The sequence below is a fragment of the Amblyomma maculatum genome, chromosome 4 (assembly GCF_055883805.1).
Source record: "Amblyomma maculatum isolate TAMU_Amacu chromosome 4, ASM5588380v1, whole genome shotgun sequence".
In the NCBI taxonomy this organism is placed as follows: Eukaryota; Metazoa; Arthropoda; class Arachnida; order Ixodida; family Ixodidae; genus Amblyomma; species Amblyomma maculatum.
The window spans coordinates 201,635,021-201,653,523 of NC_139347.1; the positions used below are offsets into that span (position 1 = coordinate 201,635,021).

General features: G+C 46.6%; 2 protein-coding genes across 2 annotated transcripts in view; both read right to left on the minus strand.

Annotated features, from left to right (window-relative positions):
- The window catches only part of LOC146193999 (kelch repeat and BTB domain-containing protein 8-like), a 53,605-nt gene extending 50,333 nt beyond the window's left edge, over positions 1–3,272 (minus strand). Inside the window, exon 1 of the mRNA XM_084600146.1 lies at positions 3,156–3,272. Coding sequence (XP_084456272.1) covers positions 3,156–3,257 — 102 coding nt within the window. The 5' untranslated portion in view covers positions 3,258–3,272. The remainder of the gene's footprint in view (positions 1–3,155) is intronic.
- A 2,751-nt stretch (positions 3,273–6,023) lies between these two features.
- Positions 6,024–15,808, minus strand: LOC146194000 (uncharacterized). The gene is made up of 4 exons (XM_084600666.1): positions 15,553–15,808; positions 14,310–14,489; positions 13,313–13,460; positions 6,024–6,267 (listed from the first exon to the last, which is right to left on the minus strand). Exons 1-4 carry the CDS (start codon positions 15,806–15,808, stop codon positions 6,024–6,026), a joined length of 828 nt encoding a protein of 275 aa, XP_084456792.1.
- Positions 15,809–18,503: the final 2,695 nt, after the last annotated feature.

Sequence of the window (18,503 nt, forward strand, 5' to 3'; positions counted from 1 at the left end):
GAATTTGTCAGGACAATAGTGAGATTTGCAGTAGTGAAAATCAGTCAGACGTTTCGCCAATGACACAGGACGAGGTTAAGAAAGCTTTAAAACTATGCAAGGGGGGAAAGCAGCTGGGGAGGTTCAAGTAACTACAGATTGATTGAAGGACGAGAGGGATATCGTTCTAGGAAAACTGGTCACTCAATATACGCAATGACTGGTGTCATCGACGGTACTGGAATCATGAAAGAACGTCAGCATTATGCTCATTCATAAGAAAGGGGACGCTAAGGTCATTAAAAATTGCACAGCAATCAATTTACTGTCTGTTATGATTAAGGTATTTACTAAGGTAATGGCTAACGGAATTAGGACAACCTTAGACTTCAATCAAGCAAAAGATAAAGCAAGTTTTAGGAAAGGGTACTCTACTATCGCTTACATGCATACCATCAACCAGGTGATAGAAAACTCGGTAATGAAAAGTCTTTAAACATAAGCGACACCTTGAAAGCGCCGCATGACTGAGCCGTTGGCAAATCATTGTGGATGTTGACACGCTGCACCACATGAATGCTCTAATCCGACTTTTATGCACTTTTCCTTGCATGAAACAAAATATAACAGGCCTATCACCTGTGGACTGATGTTCGTGATATAATACAAGAAGTTGCTATTAAGGTAGTTACAAAGCAAAAGAAATGCAAGAAAGCAAACTGGTTATCTGAAGAGGCTTTGCAAATAGCTGAGGAAAGCAGGATGGCAAAAGTTATGGGGGAAAGAGAAAAATACAAGGTTCTCAATGCGGATTTTCAGAAAATAGCAAGGAGAGATAAGAATGCCTTCCTGAACATACAGTGCCAAGCAGTTGAGGACAACAGCCAATTAAGGAACACAAGAGCTCTGTATAAGACAATCAAAGATATCAAAGGAAGCTTCTGTGCTAAGATGGGCGTGATAAAGGACAAACTAGGCAAGGACCTCACTGAAGTCCCAGAGATAAAGAAGAGGTGGCAGGAATACACAGAAGAACTGTACAAGAAAGACCCGAAAGTGCAAACCCAACATAAGACAGTTGTGATTACTGATCTCGAGTCGGGCATCCTGAAGAGTGAAGTTGAATGGGCCTTAGCCAGCCTTGCTAAGAATAAAGCTAGCGGAATTGATGGCATTTCAGCTGAGTTGCTTCAAAACCTCAACCATGATGCTGTTAACATTCTGCATACATTATGTCAGAAGATTTGGACAACCCTGCAGTGGCCACAGGATTGGAGGAGGTCGGTTTACATCCCCATCCCAAAGAAAGGCAGTGCCAAAGATTGTTCCAACTACCGCACGATCGCGCTTATTTCGCATGCTAGCAAGGTGATGTTGAAAATCCTCCAAGGTAGGCTGCAGCAGTATGTGGATCGGGAGCTTCCGGACGTGCAAGCTGGGTTTTGCAAGGGCAGAGGAACAAGAGACCAAATTGCCAACCTTCGCTGGATCATGGAAAAAGCAAGAGAGTTCCAGAAACCCATCTACTTCTGCTTTATTGATTATGCAAAAGCGTTTGACTGCGTAGATCACAGCAGATTGTGGCAAGCTCTCCAAGAGATGGGAGTTCCAATTCACCTCATCTGTCTCCTCAGGAACCTGTATGAAGGGCAAGAGGCCACAGTCAGAACTGGGCATGGTCTTACTGATTGGTTCCCGATCGAGAAAGGAGTGAGGCAAGGCTGCATACTGTCGCCCTGCCTGTTTAACCTATATGTAGAGTGCATCGTGAGGAAGGCCGGTCTGGACGAGTCTTCAGCTGGAGTGAAGATTGCTGGAAAACGTATCAAAACCTTAGATATGCGGATGATACCACTTTAATGGCAGAAAGTGAAGTGGAACTCAAGAGACTTCTGATGCGCGTACAAGAAGAGAGTGAGAAGTTTGGGCTTAAACTGAACATTAAAAAGACAAAGATCATGGCGTCTTGCCCTATCAAGTCCTGGAGCATCAATGGACAAGTGGAAGCTGTGACAGATTTTCTCTTCTTGGGCTCCAAGATTACCTCGGAAGGAGACTGCAGCCATGAAATTAGGAGACGCCTGCTTCTGGGAAAGAGAGCAATGGTTAACCTTGACCGCCTAGTAAAGAGCAGGGACATTAGTCTGCCAACCAAGATCCGTATAACTCGTGCTATGGTCTTTCGAGTTGTGATGTATGGATGCGAGAGTTGGACTGTGAAAAAGGCTGACCGCCGAAGAATTGACGCATTTGAACTGTGGTGCTGGCGAAGACTCTTGAGAGTTCCTTGGACTGCCAGAAGATCAAATCAGTCGATATTGTCGACCATAAACCCTGATTGGAGGGTCAAATTCTAAAGTTAAAGCTCAGCTACTTTGGTCATCTGATGAGAAGAGAGGAGTCGCTGGAGAAAGATTTGATGTTGGGAAAGGTTGAGGGTCGCCGGAGAAGTGGTAGGCAGCGAATGCGATGGTTAGATGGCATCCTCGAGGCACTGCAGATGAAGTTATGTGATGTTAGGAAGATGGTGAAAGACCCGAAAGCGTGGCGTGACATGGTCCATAGGGTCACGAAGAGTCGGACACGACTGAACGACTGAACTGAACTGAATCACCTTTGTAGCTGCGATAATTTTGAGCCTTGTGACACTGTGGTGTTGATGTGAGAATAACTAATAGCGACTACGTACGGCTTGATTGCGAACGTGATTTGTGCTTCGATGGAACCTCAGCCATGAGTGCTTGTTATTGAGGCAAACACAGCCAGCGGGTAACGCAAAATCTCCATATTTCAGGAAAATAAAGCGGGGGATTTTGTTCCTCTTAATTTGCTTGATTTTGTCTGTAATGTTCACATAAACCACTTTTTCCATGATTATTCCGCTTTCTTGCGTTACACAAGCAACGCCTTTGCTTTCAAAGTTGTCGAGTGGTATTGCCTACGAGCAAACAGCCCTGACTTTATATATGATAGCAGCACTAGTAAATGCAAAAAAAAAAAAAAAGAAAGAAAGAAGGAACATGGAAGGGAATGAGAACTGGACTGCCGCGCTCATTTTACCTTCGGCTTATTTCATGACGAGTTGCGGACAGCGTTGAGAGTATCAGTAACAAGAAAGATGAGGCGTTTGCTAAGACCTAAGCTGTCAGAAAGAAGCTTCTTTGCAGCACTCCCACCTTCGCGCATTTCTTCTTGACCCTCGCTATCTTGAGAATGCTGGCGGTGACGTAGAGCTTGCCGATGTTCTGGCAGGTCAGATGCAGCTTCCCGCTGTACATGTAGTCGAGCAGCGAGTGGAAGGCGTCTGCAGATACTCCTTGCAGCTCCAACTACAATGGAAGGTGACACGTTATTGTTACGCGATAGGCGTCGTTCGTATTTTCCGCTCATTCGTTGTGGCGAATTCGAAAAAAACATTATCAGAAAGAGGTGAAGCCTGAGAAGAGGTTCCCAAAGTATGAAACTTAAATATTAATTGCAGTCGCCGCCCGTCGCCTTGCTCGATACGAGCGAAAAAAAAAAAAACTTTGTCGGGAATGTTCTCTTTTAAGGCACACATGCATACGCAAACACGCAAATGTGGAAATTGCGCAATCAGAAGCTTTTTCTTACGGTTACTTTTAAACGGATGGATTATATTATCTCCTTTTTCTGCTCGTACTACTGAGCCCTGGGGAGGCTTGTTTAATGTCTACTTTCTCGTCTAATAGCATAGTGACGTACTATCATAAATCATCTTTCTGATTGCCAGTCGGGAAGAGTGAATGGTGCATAAAATCACCGAGGCGGCTATAAAAAAAAAGGAAAAGAAAATGGCACTGACTTGCAAAATTGCTGCGATCAGATAGAGCGCTTTCTGCATCTTGTAAATAAATGACCATCAATTTCAAACTCGCAAGTCGTAAGAATCAAGGAATAAGCAATTCCTGCAATTTTATTTTGGCCTGCTGTCATAATGGCAGGAAACCAGAAAGAAAGCGAACGTGACGGTGAACATGCGACATAATATAGCCCCCGTATCCTCGACTCTTAATTGTTGTAAATCCTTCACAAGTCTCAGCGTCCATCGAACCTGCACATCATCACGACCAGAGCCGCACTGTAATCTATGTAGACATTTTTTTCCGCAGAAACCAAACCTTGGATAAGTCGGGAAAAAGTAAAATAATACCTACTTACGCCATGCTATAGACCAGATTAGAGCGCAGTGATTACAGAAACAAACGTAAACAAAGCTCTGCCACTCGTCAACGCAGCTTCATTGCCAGAAAACTACTAACTGCCGCCGGATCAGAGTCAAAGGCACCGAACTACATATAGCTCCTCTTTCTTACGCCTGAACGTACATCATAACTTCCACGCCGCTAAAACGAAATTACGTGGGCAAACCTGCAAACAAGGATTTCTGACCTTCCACAGACTATGTTTTCAAGTTCTCGGTGCCAAGTGGAACGTGAAATCGTCGAAATGTGTTGGGCGTCGCGGCCAGGTACAAACCGCAAGATAAGCTCGTCCTCAACTTCCGGCCCGACTTCTAAGTTCCTGTTCAAGCTCTTTTAAATCTTTCTCGTCTTTCAAATTTATCTGCGACTGGGAGTAAAGAACCTCAAGCTATTGCGCATTTAGAGCTGCCCTTGCTCAGAGGTCTCTTAAAGGTACTCTCCAGAGTGATTTTGATTCTTCAGTCATTATCCACTTGGTGATTTAAGGGATGCTGTTCGTCTATTAAACGTGCTTTTACTTCGCGAGAAACTCTTGTTTTCTTTTCCTCGAGTGAAAAAGCGTACTCACGGGCACAAAGCTGGCACGCGAAAGGAGAATGCAGATTAAGGATTATAGGCAAAGCGACGAGGCTGGGTGCCGTCCTCTCACACCCCGCTTTCTTCCCTTTCCGCCTTTGTTACCCACTGTTATACCGAAGAGGACACGTGGGGAAAAAAGGAGTCTCGCAGAAGAGAAGCGACACTCTCCTTCCCTTTACCCGTCATTGAGAAGAGGCTAAGAAGAGGATTCGGTTACGCATTGTTCGAGCAGCCCCTCACTCCTCTCCTCGTTGATGTAGAGCCCGAGGCAGCGACGGTGGTCCCCTCTTCGTCATTTGCTTTCCTCTATCGACCGGAAATCGGTAATTTGATAGCGACCGCCGGGTTAGGAAGAAAGGAAGGCTCGTTGATGGTATCGCGGTCGGAGCCCCCGTCACGTCGGCTTTTCCATCCTCAATCTCTCGCGCTCAGAAGGAGGCGGAAGAGGATGGGGAGAATATTTGCCTCCCGTGAAAGTATTTTACGCGCCGACAACAGGATATCTTGGTATACAGGCTGCTAGTGGCGGTGGCTTTTAGTAGGAATGACACTGTCGCGGGTTCGCTAATAAGGTTGTCTCCCGTGGCTGCGTAGTTGGGGATGTTGTGTTTTCCGCCGGACATGCCTGTACCCTACCACTCCCCAGACTTGCTTTCCATCGCCTCCCACTATCTTTCGGTCCTCAAAAGGGTTGCTGTTGCTGGGGTTCATATCGTACGTCGTTTCCCCAGAGCCAGATTCTGCGCGTTGTTGGTGGGTCTTTCAGGAGCACCCTTCCTTTGAGCCCGCTATGGGGAAAGGTTCAATACAGGAAGCCGCCTTCGAGGGATTTGGTTTCGGCAAGCTCAAAGAAAGAAATGGGAAACTTTTTCTCGAAGTTGTTAAACTTACACTGAAGGAGCGTACTGAACGGGCATGGGGCTTTGTCTCCGGCTCAGGGAGCAAGCGTCTCAACAGGCAAACAATTCACGCCGGATCGACAACGTGCTTGCGCCGAGTGGGAAGCCTGTTGCAGCGGAGGCGGCCTAGTTTCGCCCTCAGTTCCACACAGTGAAGATTGTTGGCGATGACGCCCCCGTTTTCGTACACTACCTAAGGTATGCTCAGACTGAGCCACAATTACAGTACGCTCATATGCCTTGAAGCAAACCACAGCTAAAAGGCATACAGCAACAGCAGCAAGTTAAGGGTGCATGAAAAGAAGACCAAGCGCCGGGCCAAACTTCCGATCCAAAGTTGTTGTTAGATTGATAAGAGCGCTCCAATTCTCAATATTCTTTGAGCTGCACGGAACTCCCTTGAGACAGTGGGCGCAAAGAGGCTTTGTCGGCAGGGTGCGCAACTTTCCTTCTGGATTTGGGGATTAGCCGCCAGGATCTGCTGGAAGTACTGCGAGTGAACGGAGAGCAGCGCTCGGTGGCAGGAAAACCTCGTTCCGCCCAGGAGAACCAGGATGTCGGGATTTTCGTTGCGCCGGCACTGGAGCCTGCGAAAGAGCGCGATCGGAGAGGCGATCCTGTTAATTCTGGGCATTCCTTTTCAAACCTTTGCTTAAGGACAACCTACAGAGGCTTCCTCTGATTGCTAAAGACGAAGCTCAGGGCGCATCAGGTGCAGAGCACAAACCGCCGAAGACATGGAAGAAGAGAACAGAGGAGGCTGTGTGTGTGCCAGAAGCAATCTGCCTGTAGCGTGAGTCTTGCGCAAGTGTTTAAATAACCGGCTGCTCGCAGTATGCAAGCGAAAACTTAAGATGAAGAAAACTCGTGCGTTTGTCCGTCATTTTAAGCCGCACTTCACCGAGCCACGGGGAGAAAAAGCACTTCTTAACTAGAACGAAGGCTTGGCTGATTAAGGCGTGTCTATGGGCTTGCAGCCTATTTTTGTTGCGAGAGTTAAATTGGCCACAGTCTGGCCATTTCGCCTGCCTTTTCGAAGAATGAAGAAAGAAGAAGTGGGAGGCTGGCAGCTCACATGACCGATCACTAACTGAACGTAGGGCTTCCTGGCAATACGTTTGGCAGGAGCTGCCAACTCGAGCCTCTCCTTTCATATGGGAGGCTGATATCACAATCAACCGCAAACCCCTTGCATTCACTTTATCCCTAGGCCACGCAGGCACGTTCATACGGCTCGGTCAAAGCGGCACTTTATATGTTGGCTGGTAGCTTCGCGTCATCGCGAAAGTGGGAATGGAAACATAGAGAAAGAGGTGCCATAGTAAATAGCTTCGGACCATCGCGCGATAAAGGCTCTCGCCTCATCACACTTTAGTGGTCAAAAGTGCCCCCTATGGCACAAATAAAGCTTAAATCTAATATGCGCAAAAGTCATGTCTTTACTTTCAAGCCAAACCTAAGCGCAGCCATGCAGATAGCTCTCGCGTAACTCCAAGTTTAATCACAAGTTTAACCACAAGCTAAACCACAGCAAATTTTTTTTGCGCATATCTATGCTCGACACTTTTTAAGGTGAAAGCTTTTTACAGCTCATGACTCGTCGGGCTGTACGTTTGCGAGAATTGTGACATTTCTTTTGTAGAAATGTATCTTAGTTATCCTTGTCTAGCGCCATGCCAAGCGGTTGCCATGGAGACTGCCGCCACTGAAGTCATGGCACATCCTCGAAACAACGTGACGTCATGGGAGAAGGCGCTTTCTTACTCTTACTTAGAGGGAAAGCTGTGTCGCCATCTAGGGGAGTATACATGAAGATTCCTGATGACCAGTTCATCTCGCCAGCCAATTACAAGACACTTGGCTTACTTTATAACTCTGCCTTGAGGGTTATAACTGGTCTACCCGTACACACGCGCATCACGGAGCTCCACAGATTCGCTCAGCTCCCACCAGTGGATGCACTTATTGCTACGCAACGAGCCAATCATGAAACTCGCCTGCGTCACACACCCAACGGGCATCGCCTCCTCACTCGAATCTTTGACGAAGCTAACCTACACTTGCCCATATTGGACCACCTTACAGCACCATGGACAGAAACATTGGTAACAGATCCAAAACCCATTCCAACCAACACCAAAGGACCAGGAAGAGATCACCGACAACGCCACATAATTGATACACAAGACCAGCACATCGGTCTCCGCATTTATACCGACGCCGCCCTATATCATGACGATGACACCGGCATCACGTTTGCAACCACTGCTTACTACCAAGAGGGTTCACAGCTGCACGCCACTAGCCACAGTGGTCGCAGGTACTGGTCCGCAACTGAACTGGAATTAACAGCCATCGACGAGGCCCTTCAACACTGCACCAAAGGAACAGATCGTTTCATCCACATCTACACCGACAGTCAAGAGGCTATAAAAACCCCGAAAGCCCGTTCTTACAAGACCTCGGTACAACACAGCATCAAAGAGCGCTGCCGATACATGCGAGAGACCTCACAAGTCTCGGTACGAATACATTGGACACCTGGACATCACGCACAAGGAACTGGGAACAGAATGGCCCACGAGGCCGCTGGCGCGCAGCTAGAGGAAGACCGCCGGCATAGCCTTGATGTGGGCCCGTCCAACTCGGACCACCCTTACTGTTCTCCCGTCTCCTTCATCATACCGGACTCTGTCATCACGCGGCTTAAACATGAGCGGAGGGGTTTGTTGCGGGACCTTGTCCCCGGTATTAATCCTCCGATCCCTTCCGGCCTCTCTCGTCCAGCCCAAGTTCTAACTCACAAGGCGCGAGCCGGTTCAGCGTACACACCGGACATCCTGAGTCAATGGCGCCGAACCAAGATCAGCTGCCCCAACTGCCCTGCTGACTCCGTTGACCTGCAGCACTTGGTCTGGACCTGTCTGTGGCACGGCTGGCCTCCGCGCACGCTACACATCTGCTCACCACATTCAGAGCTACGAAGACTGGACAGCCCCCAATACCAACGCCAAGCGCAAGCTTAGTGCCCTGCTAGACTTCATGTCGGAGTCTGGCGCTCTCAACTTCACCTAACCCACCCCCTTCCCCTCTAGGCCTCAGGTCACCCTCATGAATAAAGGTTTATGAATGAATGAATGCATCTCCCATGGGCGCCCAAAGCATCATGGGCCGGAGACCTACCGAGTGCAGAACTACAACTTTTGGCCAAAACTAATGCAAATATCAACGTTTTTCTACCGTAAACAATGTTCTAACATCACTTTTGTAACTATAAATAGCAATAAGAGAGAGAAACAGCATGCCAGTGTGAAATTTATCCAATATAAGCGATGGCTCTTTTTCCTATTGGCTTAGCTTTGAGCAGCACAGATACCGATATTAAGCACTTAATAGGTGCACTTCCAAAGGAAAAAAAACCGTTTTAAAAATATATCGTTGCGCAATTACTTAAGGAAGCTTATAGTGTCATTTCGGGGAACAGAAACCTTTTATTGGCGACGTCTTCTTTTGCGCCTTCGCTACTATGGCTTTTGCGGTCTATGTACTCACCTTGAGATGATGATGATAATGAAAAAGAGATCATAGTAACGCCACTCCGCGCACCCGAGAAAAACCAACTGCCCTGCACCAAGTAGCACAACGGCCAATGATTCTTAGCGCGCCCATGGTGGCTGAAGTGCAGCGCCCTCAGCTTTCCCTCTAGTTAAGAGTGTAAGCAACTCTGTCTTGTGGAGAGATTGGTGGCGCGATAGGAAAAAAAAAAAAAAACTTACAAACGGCGCTCGCGTCGCCTCAGCTTCAGGCGCTTCCGGCTTGAGCCAGAATGTCACTACGCGCCGTAGAAGCAGAGCCGTGCGTCCAATTCCACACTTGAATGAGCACTTCAACCACCGCGCGCCAAGGAACGCCAAGACGAAATCCTTTATACCCCTGTGCACAGCCTATAGGGGCGCCACTGAAGGCCTCCTAGCGGTCGTTTTCAAAAGTCTTTCCGGGACACGAGTTGCGGCTGCTCAGACGTCGCTGCCAGGATTGGCGACGTTCGCGGGGGCAGTTATTTTTTCAGCTCCTGCTAATTTTTTCTATGGCGGCCTGAAGCATAAAGTTAAGGTTGGCCTTTGTGTAGAGGCGAAAACATTGCTACAAACAAGCGCTAAAAGACCAATTGCATTTCTGAGCCCTGCTCTTCTGTGGATATACTGCGACTGATCAATTGCTTTAACAAAACAATTACAGTTTTTTTAATTACCCAGCGTTTGCTTTGCAAATTATTTTAATATTGGCTCATGGTGACGCGCTTATGAGATATTTTGCGCCACCCGCCGTTACACCATGCCAGCACCTCTTTGTTATAGGCATATCGTTTCATCCACCAAATTGACAAGACTTCAATGCAATTTCGCAGATGGTCCCGTGTCGAAGGAAATTCGTCGTCATTCGCCGTAAACGAAAAATGTCGATGGCAAATTCAGGAAAAATTAGAAATGTTCAGATTATTGCTAATTTTTTCAAGGAAGTTCCGTAACTGAAGGCAGGTAATTGAGCGGAATTGAAAACTGATTCAACTTTGAGGGAGGTCGAACCCAGGACTTTCGTGTTGCGAGACTTACACTCACTCATAGATCGCGAAGGCTCGCTGTTTCAAGCTGAATAAAGACAGACCTACTTGAATTCGCGATGCGAAGGGGGTCAGACAACGCAATCGCGTTCCGGTATTAATAGGCCTAAATAATAGTCCCGATGTTTAAAGCATCCCTCACGGGAGCCGCGGGTCCACATGGCACCACGCATAATTCTATGAAAAGAATAGTTTTGTTTCTTTTTTTTTTTTACTCCTCTGTGATGTGATACTTTTTGCCTCTTATGCTGTTGTTGTCAGGCCTGTCGGGTATAGTGGTGCAGTAGTTTTCTTTTAGGCATCTTCCATCATTTTTCTTGCCAAGCCTTTTCGGAATTAATATAACCTTGTGTAGTGGCGGACGTCTTGTGCATCAGTCTAGGTTCTCTAGCATTTTATTTTTCGTTTGTTTTGTCTAGGCTATACCTTTCTTTATCTTCCTCTCTTCCTTATGATTGGGTTATCAGCACTTTCATTTTTGTTTTCAGTTTCGTTCTTCTGCTCCTTATCACTGCCTTTTTGTGAACCTACCATTACAACGCCGTAGGAAACTGCCAAGCTCTATTTTCGACCCCATTTTATTTCTAGTCCGTTTCTATTTGTTGACTATCTGACTTAACTATTTTACTCGTGTCTTCCTTTTTTCCTATATTTTTGTGTTCTGTACTTCTCTCTCTCTCTCACCGCACTGTCTTTGTCACTTTTTCTGTATCCGTTGAGGTTAAGAGGTTGAGGTTGTTGCTAAATACAGGTGGGGTTAGACTTGCAGGTTCTGTCGACAATTTGTATATATGTTGTTTTGCGGCATGCTGCTTGCTTTTCCAGCTCCGCTTCCTGTTTTTGTCTTGTTTCAGGTGTGGATGCTACCTTCTGGATGTATTTTTTTTTAGGCAAGCGTAGACTATCCTGCGACACAGACCTCGTTTTCTCTTTCTGTTATTGCTATTATTATTTTGATATCACTGTTTAAAAAAGCTTTTGTTTTATTCGTGAGCTTTTGTTCCCTTTTATTTCTTTTTAATTGGATTCAAGCCCACTAACGTTTTGCTGGTATGACACCCTCTCCTGTTTTATGTTTGTTTAGTCCTTCGAGATGAAAAATAAAATGGGTAAAATTGGCTTAACCGAATGATGGATTGGATAGCGGCGATGACACGTTTTATAGCCTATACAGACGGATATGGGTAAAACGGGACAAAACGAGCCCTTACAATCTTCGCTTCGTAAAGGTTATGCGCTTAGGTAAAAGGACAAACTATTGAGAGATGCTGCTCCTAACAAGCACCGCTTATAGAACTAAAAGCATGCACTACGCGCTTGGAGCACCGCGTTTAATTCATTAAATTTCGTACCTGCCGCTCATCATATCCATTATTACTTTGCAGTCAGGACCTATAATGGCTACAAAATTAACAAAAATTAGGTGGCATAAAAGCATGCAGGACTACACTAAGTAAATGAACTATTAAAGATTTACTCATTAGCCAATATATATTTTCTGTACCTAAACGCCAATACTACCGATCTTCAGAAAATTCACGTTGATGCGTCGATATTATTTGAAATACTTAAATATCGAAATATGAGACAAGAATGACAAGGGATCTGTCAACGCGAATTTATCTTCAACAGTATGGTCTAGGTCGTATTGCTTGCTGAGCTGGGACGAGTAATATTTTGCAGTGCATTTTTTACAGCTTTCGAACTTTGACCTTATAAAAAACTATCGCTGGAGATGCCCCGCAATTTTTGTCACAGTGCACCGACAGGGGAAGCTGTTTATGGAACGATACAATCGACGCGGGAAAACGAATTCATGACGCGAGGACTACTAGAAACACACGGCTAGCAGACGACGCAGCCGGCTCCGCTCCAGGATTTACTTTCAACTTCTCCACCAGTTGCGTGGCCGTCGCATTGCACGGGGCGTCTAGGCGCATGAATGTGCTTCTGTGCGTGCGTCCATGCGCAGAAAGTGTCACATACACGAATAAACGTTAGAAACTAATGTCAGGCTTTGTCAACTTATTTAACAGGCGTTAAAGGGTTAGTCATCCACAGTTGTAGAGATGACAACAACCACCACGTTTCACAACCATCTCACCGCAGTTTAGTGATCCAAAGTGTCCCTACAATATCGTGTTCATAGAATAAGCCTAGTTCCCCCAATGTCCTGCAATCACACCATACGCCATCGTTTAGCTGTGCATGCGGATATAAACGTTTGAAGTGAAGCTCTGAGCTCGCGCGCAATCATGGGGTGATGTTCAGTTAGCGTTCGTGCTGTCATTTCTTCGCGACACTTGCGTTGGGTCCGAGTCAGTGTTGCTGTAAAATTTTGATACACGTTAATAGCTACTTATGATAACACTCAGTGTCCGTAGCTTAAAGACGAGAGAACAATTATGTAGCGCAAACCATCATGGTATTTCAACTCTCTCCCTATTTGTTTCGTTATCCGTCTCGTTTCTATAAACATCCTTTGAACGCTGTTGATCCAGGGTAGGACGAGAGGAAAATGGCTAGACAGTATGAAAAATCATTGCACAAGGATTGATGGGATGCCGCAAGCCGGGCAAACGCTTCGACGAGGGTTCTTGTTTAAGAAACCATTCGCCGTCTTTCCCCAGATAAGGTCTCACAATTTTCTAAAAAGCACAAATTTAGAACTCGAGTGATTACAAATGGTCAAAGGTACTAGGATAAATTAATAAAGAGCTGTTTTACTCTCCAATGCCTTTCCGCACAGAGGACTGAAAAGGAAAGCTCTTCCAATTTACATTGGCAGCGTTTAATTTATAGTAATGCCATTAACATCTTTTGAAAGTGTTAAGGCTGAGTGTATTGAACACGCTCATAGAATAAAAGGTCAACACGGCAGGCGTCAGACATGACAAACCACGGCAAAGTTATTACTCGGTAATATAGTTTACACGCGGCTACTGCTCGGAAAGGCATTTTCAGCAGATGTTCGCCACACGTGCGCCTTCTGTGCCTCGGTGCTCACTCACCCGGCGGCCCTGGCCTCGTGGCGTTGCTTGCGCCGTAGCTTCCTATCTTGAGCGCACCTCTCGGTGGAGAGCGACAGCGTCGAGCTGGAGTCCGTGAACGACGATTCGAACACGCTGCTTCTGCTGCCGCCCACACACGAGGCCTGGTCTGAGACGGCCGGCAGCGCAATGTCAAGGATGCTATCGTCATCGTGCAAGGCTAGCATGTCCCGATTATGCGTTAGAAGATAATATTCGTTGTAACTACATTTTGCGAATGGTTCGTTCCGCCAGTACCCGTGTTCGGAACTTGCGCTGTTTTCAGAAGCGTTGTTTTTGCCTTTTTCGCCCTAATCTGATTGGTGGAAATGCCAGAACCGGATGCAGCGGTACGCATCCACTCCTTGTCATCTCTCACAGGAGCAACCGAACTGATATCCGGTTCTAGGTACTTCTATGAATCAGGTGATTCGAGGTGAGGGTAAAAACAAAACTTCTGAAAACAACGCAAACTCGGAATGCAGACCCAACTCAGCATGCGTCGACGACTACCGAAGCGTGCCGCTTAGCGTTAGGTCGGTGTTGTGTGAATATCCTGAAAGATGTCGCAAAATAATCGGACACAACGATGCAACTCTGAACTCTAACGTATTGTACTTAAAAAAGGAAGTATAAGTCATTCTGCCCACGCGGGGAAGGGGAAGGGGGGTGCGCAACTTTATCACAACTTGACGCAGGTACAGAAAATATCCCCTAATATTTGCCTTCTGGTCAGCGATTCCCTGTTAAGCAACCTGCTGGGTTAGTTGGTACATGCTTGGGAAGAATGGATTCACACTGCTCGATCCTCGCTCGTGTTCCATTTCAGATGAGATTGAAGGGTCTTAATTTTCGTGGTTATTTTATCCGAGCCTTTACGCGGCTCTAGCGTCAAATACGCTTTCATGAGAAGGCAATCAAAAAGGGACTCGTCACCGGCCGTCACAAAAACGAATGCAAGCCTTGCGGCGAGCCACACCTGAGAAAGCCGTGTAAGCTGAGTTGGTGAGGTACGAGCAGTTCCGGACGCTTGGGTACACAATGTCCTCTATGCAGCACGCCTTGACGGACCAGTCCTCGAGCGAAATCCTCTCGGGAATGTCGGGAAGCACCATGGAAGCTTGCGTCTTCCGCTGACCGACGGTCTGCCGCATCTTTCCTAAGTGACGTGAGGGGAAGCCACAGTAAAGAATTGCATAATTTTGTCACAAGGAAGACGCAAAGAAACAGATGCATTAAAAAAAATACTGCCTTTAGTAACCGAGAGCAGAATAAAATGGTTACAGATATAGGACAGAGAAGCCATTTTTGGCCATAGTATCGTGAGACGCACCTTTCATCTTGGATTGCCCTACTTAACCTATAGCGGCCCTCTCAAAAAGCTCCTGACAGCCAGCAGATGATAATAAAGTGTATGGTTTAATGCATCGGCATCGGCGTGCTCCATTTAATGCCCCTTTTGCAACTTATATATATATATATATATATATATATATATATATATATATATATATATATATATATATACACATATATATGGTTTGGTTTGGTTTGTGAGGTTTAACGTCCCAAAGCGACTGAGGCTATGAGAGACGCCGTAGTGGAGGACTCCGGAAATTTCGACCACCTGGGGATCTTTAACGTGCGCTGACATCGCACAGCACACGGACGCCTCTTCGTTTCGCCTCCATCGAAACGCAGCCGCCGAGGTCGGGTTCGAACCCGGGTATTCCGGACAGTAGTCGGTCGTCTTATCACTGCACCACCCCGGCGGGTTATATATGTATATGTATATATATATATATATATATATATGTCGGATTACAGTTTACCATTTTTTTACCGTGTGTGCTCTCCTTTACGTTCATGCCCCACCGGACCCATTCGAGCTTCAGCCCCCTCCCTATATATATCGGAAATATATTTTTCTGAATATTTGTCGCCGTCCAAAAAGCGGCTCCAGTATAAGTGGGCTCTCTTTTGCTCATCATGCCAAAACCTACCACTCTTTGTACCACTGTTCCTATCAGAGCGTCTGTCCCAGCCGAGCAAAAATGGCTCGAAAATTTTCGAAGCTCTCTGTACGTGGTAGCGCTTGGAGAAATAACGGTGCAATACCGGAAGTTTTGGCCCACTTACAGTTCGCAAGTGCTTTGCGGTGCCATAATATTTAGTGCTGCACCCTAGCAGAATACAGGACACGCGGCACGAGCACCGCCTACCGGTGTTGCTGAGAGACGAGAGCGTCTGCAACAGGGAGGCGATCTGGCTGAAGTCCTCGCTGCCACCATCAGTGTTCGGGTCGTCATTATCTGGTGGAGCGACCGGCTGGCTTAGCAGGGTGGAGTCGGTCGCCGCTGGGTCTCCTCTCCGGTGATGGAGCGAGTCCCGGATCTCGAGCTTGGCACGACCTCTCGAGGCGTCAGCGCTGCTGCGCGCCTTGGACATGGCGCCGTGGAGAGACAGCTTGCGCAGCATGAGGGCGGTTGGGCTTTTTCCCCTTCGTGCAGGCTTCGGAAAGTAAGAGCAGATTTTTGACGCCGAGAGGACACGGAACTGCAGTAACAGATATCTGGCCCTTGTGGCACTGTTAGAGGTGTATCGATTAGCTTCAGTGTCACACATACCATGGATTGGGTTGGCTGTTTGGTTGGAGGGCTGTTTTTTTTTATTGTTTTGTGTTCTTTACCACCACCACCACCCAGATATCGTTTGCATTTAGGGACACATGACCGCCATTCCTAGCATTACAGAGGTAACTGCAGCACTAGGACCTGTTTAATTGTCTTGTAATTAACACGGCCTTGCGCCAGCTGCGAATACTTTATCTTCCCGTCTGGCCTGCGCCCTAACTCTCTGCATGCACTACCCACGCCAGTTCTCTTTTCTTGACTTCGACAAATATATGCTGTGTGATCCTCTCTGCTCCCTTCCTGCCTCTTAGCCCTCTACTTGTGACAGTATTCGTTTTCGATTTTTCGTTTCACCCAAATATCAGGGTCTCGGCTCTTGCTTGAGCTCACCTCGGATTAACAAGTCACCGAGGTGAAGAAGGAGAAGCTAAGCGCGTACTGAAAAAAAAAGGTAACTCCGCTTCCCGTAGTGTAACTGTGTTGTTGCAGTACTAGTCGCACCCAAGCTGCTGGAAATGTTGGGGGAGGTTGAAGCGAAAGCAAACTTGGCGAAGAAATAGAATATGCTGGTTCCCTTGTGCAGGCTAGTCCAGAAACCCGTTCTGAGGTGCGACTAAGAGTTGTAGCAAATATGTGATACAGCCAAGGATTCGTGGCAGCCTTTCCCCACATGTACGCGCTAAAACGTTATCCTACTCGCAAAGCAAATATGCTGGACATTCATGGTACATTGACATTTTCCTTAATCAGCCGAGGTTTAACTCAATGCTGATGCGCCACATAATCAGCAGTAATTTTGCGCAAGTGAGGCGCGGCAATTTTTATTTTCGAACACACTTCAGACAGAAAACTGCCAAGAGAACTTCGAAGACCTCTGGCGCTGCATAGTTATACACAATCACATCACACACACAAGAGATTAAAGCAAGACGTTCACACCGATGATGCGCTCGCTACCAACTGGCTGTTATTTGTGATACGAAAACGAAGAAGACATCACAAAAAACGTAGTTTTACAATAAGAAGAAGAAAACAAAAAATAAAACGAAATTAAAACAAAAATAATGACAAATTGCATCTATCTCCTTGTCATATTGTCCGAAAGAAGCAGTATCACGTCCTTCCTGTTGAGCGCCACCGACGGAGCACTCACGCATTCCCCTTCTTCCCCCGAAATCATCTTGAATGCTTCGATGATCTGCCTTTTAAAATTGTCTTTTGCGCCAGCCAGCACCTTGGTTTCGGTTAGCCTTGGTCACAATGGGTACCCCTCGAGTCATGTTGACGGGCTTGCGTTTTACAACGAGAGTAATTGGTCGCCAAGTTTCCTGGAGCTGACAATGCGGCACACGAATTTCTATGTTCCCTTGGCCTTTCATTGAGGCATGGGCCTGTCTACCCCACATAGGCCTTCCCACATGTGAGGGGAATCTTGTACACGACACCTGTGTGGCATTTGACAAAGCGTTCCCTGTGCAGTACGCCGCATCCTTCCTTGGTCTCACTCGTTCCATTCATCTTCCTGCACATACTCTTTAACTTGTTTTATAAGACACGAGGGGCAAAAGGTCTTCTTCCTTATGACTCCTGTCACACTAACTTGATAAAGGGGGGTTAGCTGTCTCGTGTTTGCGGCAGGCGTTAATCAAATCTTGTCCGCACTTGATGGGAAATAGTGTCAACCTACAGATTGAGAGGTTGAAACGAAGTGGATATCCGAGGAGCATGCTGATATCTGCGGCTGAAAGCTGAAGAATATGCGACCCCGAACAAGAGAGCGTAAAAAGCGTGAAAAGAGAAGACAGATTGTTGTCCTGACCTACCTAAATGGCATATCACACTGTCTTAAGAAGATAGCCAGCCGATTTGAAATTAGGGTCGTGCTGTCTGCACCGAACAAGTTAAAGAGTATATGCAGGAAGGTGAATGGAACGAGTGAGACCAATGAAGGATGCGGCGTACTGCACAGGGAACGCTTTGTCAAATGCCGCACAGGTGTCGTGTACAAGATTCCCTGACATGTGGCAAGGCCTACGTGGGGACGACAGGCCGATGCCTCAATGAAAGGCCTAGGGAGCATAGAAATTCGTGTGCGCTATAGTCGGATCAAGAAAACCTGGAGACCAATTGCTCTCGTTGTAAAACAGAAGACTATCAATATGGCTCGAGGGGTACCCAATGTGTACCAAGGTTAACCGAAACCATGGTGCTGGCTGGTGCAAAAGACAATCTTAAAAGGCAGATTATCGAAGCATTCAAGATGATCTCGGGGGAAGAAGGGGAATGCGTGAGTGTTCCGTCGGTGGCGCTCAACAGGAAGGACGTGATACTGCTTCGTTCGGACAATATGACAAGGAGATAGATGCAATTTGTCATTATTTTTGTTTTAATTTCGTTTTATTTTCCTATTTTTTTAATCTTTTGTTTTCTTCTTATTGTAAAACTACGTTTTTTGTGATGCCTTCTTCGTTTTCGTGTCACAAATAACAGCCAGTTGGTAGCGAGCGCATCATCGGTGTAAACGTCTTGCTTTAATCTCT

Excerpts from the sequence above, each read along its gene's own strand:
- LOC146194000 (XM_084600666.1), bottom strand. The coding sequence starts at position 15,808 with ATGCTGCGCAAGCTGTCTCTCCACGGCGCCATGTCCAAGGCGCGCAGC. Across the intron at positions 13,461-14,309 it reads AGCTTACACGGCTTTCTCAG|ACCAGGCCTCGTGTGTGGGC; the intron begins GTGTGGCTCGCC and ends CGGCCGTCTCAG. Across the intron at positions 6,268-13,312 it reads CACGAGGCCAGGGCCGCCGG|GCTCCAGTGCCGGCGCAACG; the intron begins GTGAGTGAGCAC and ends GCTCTTTCGCAG.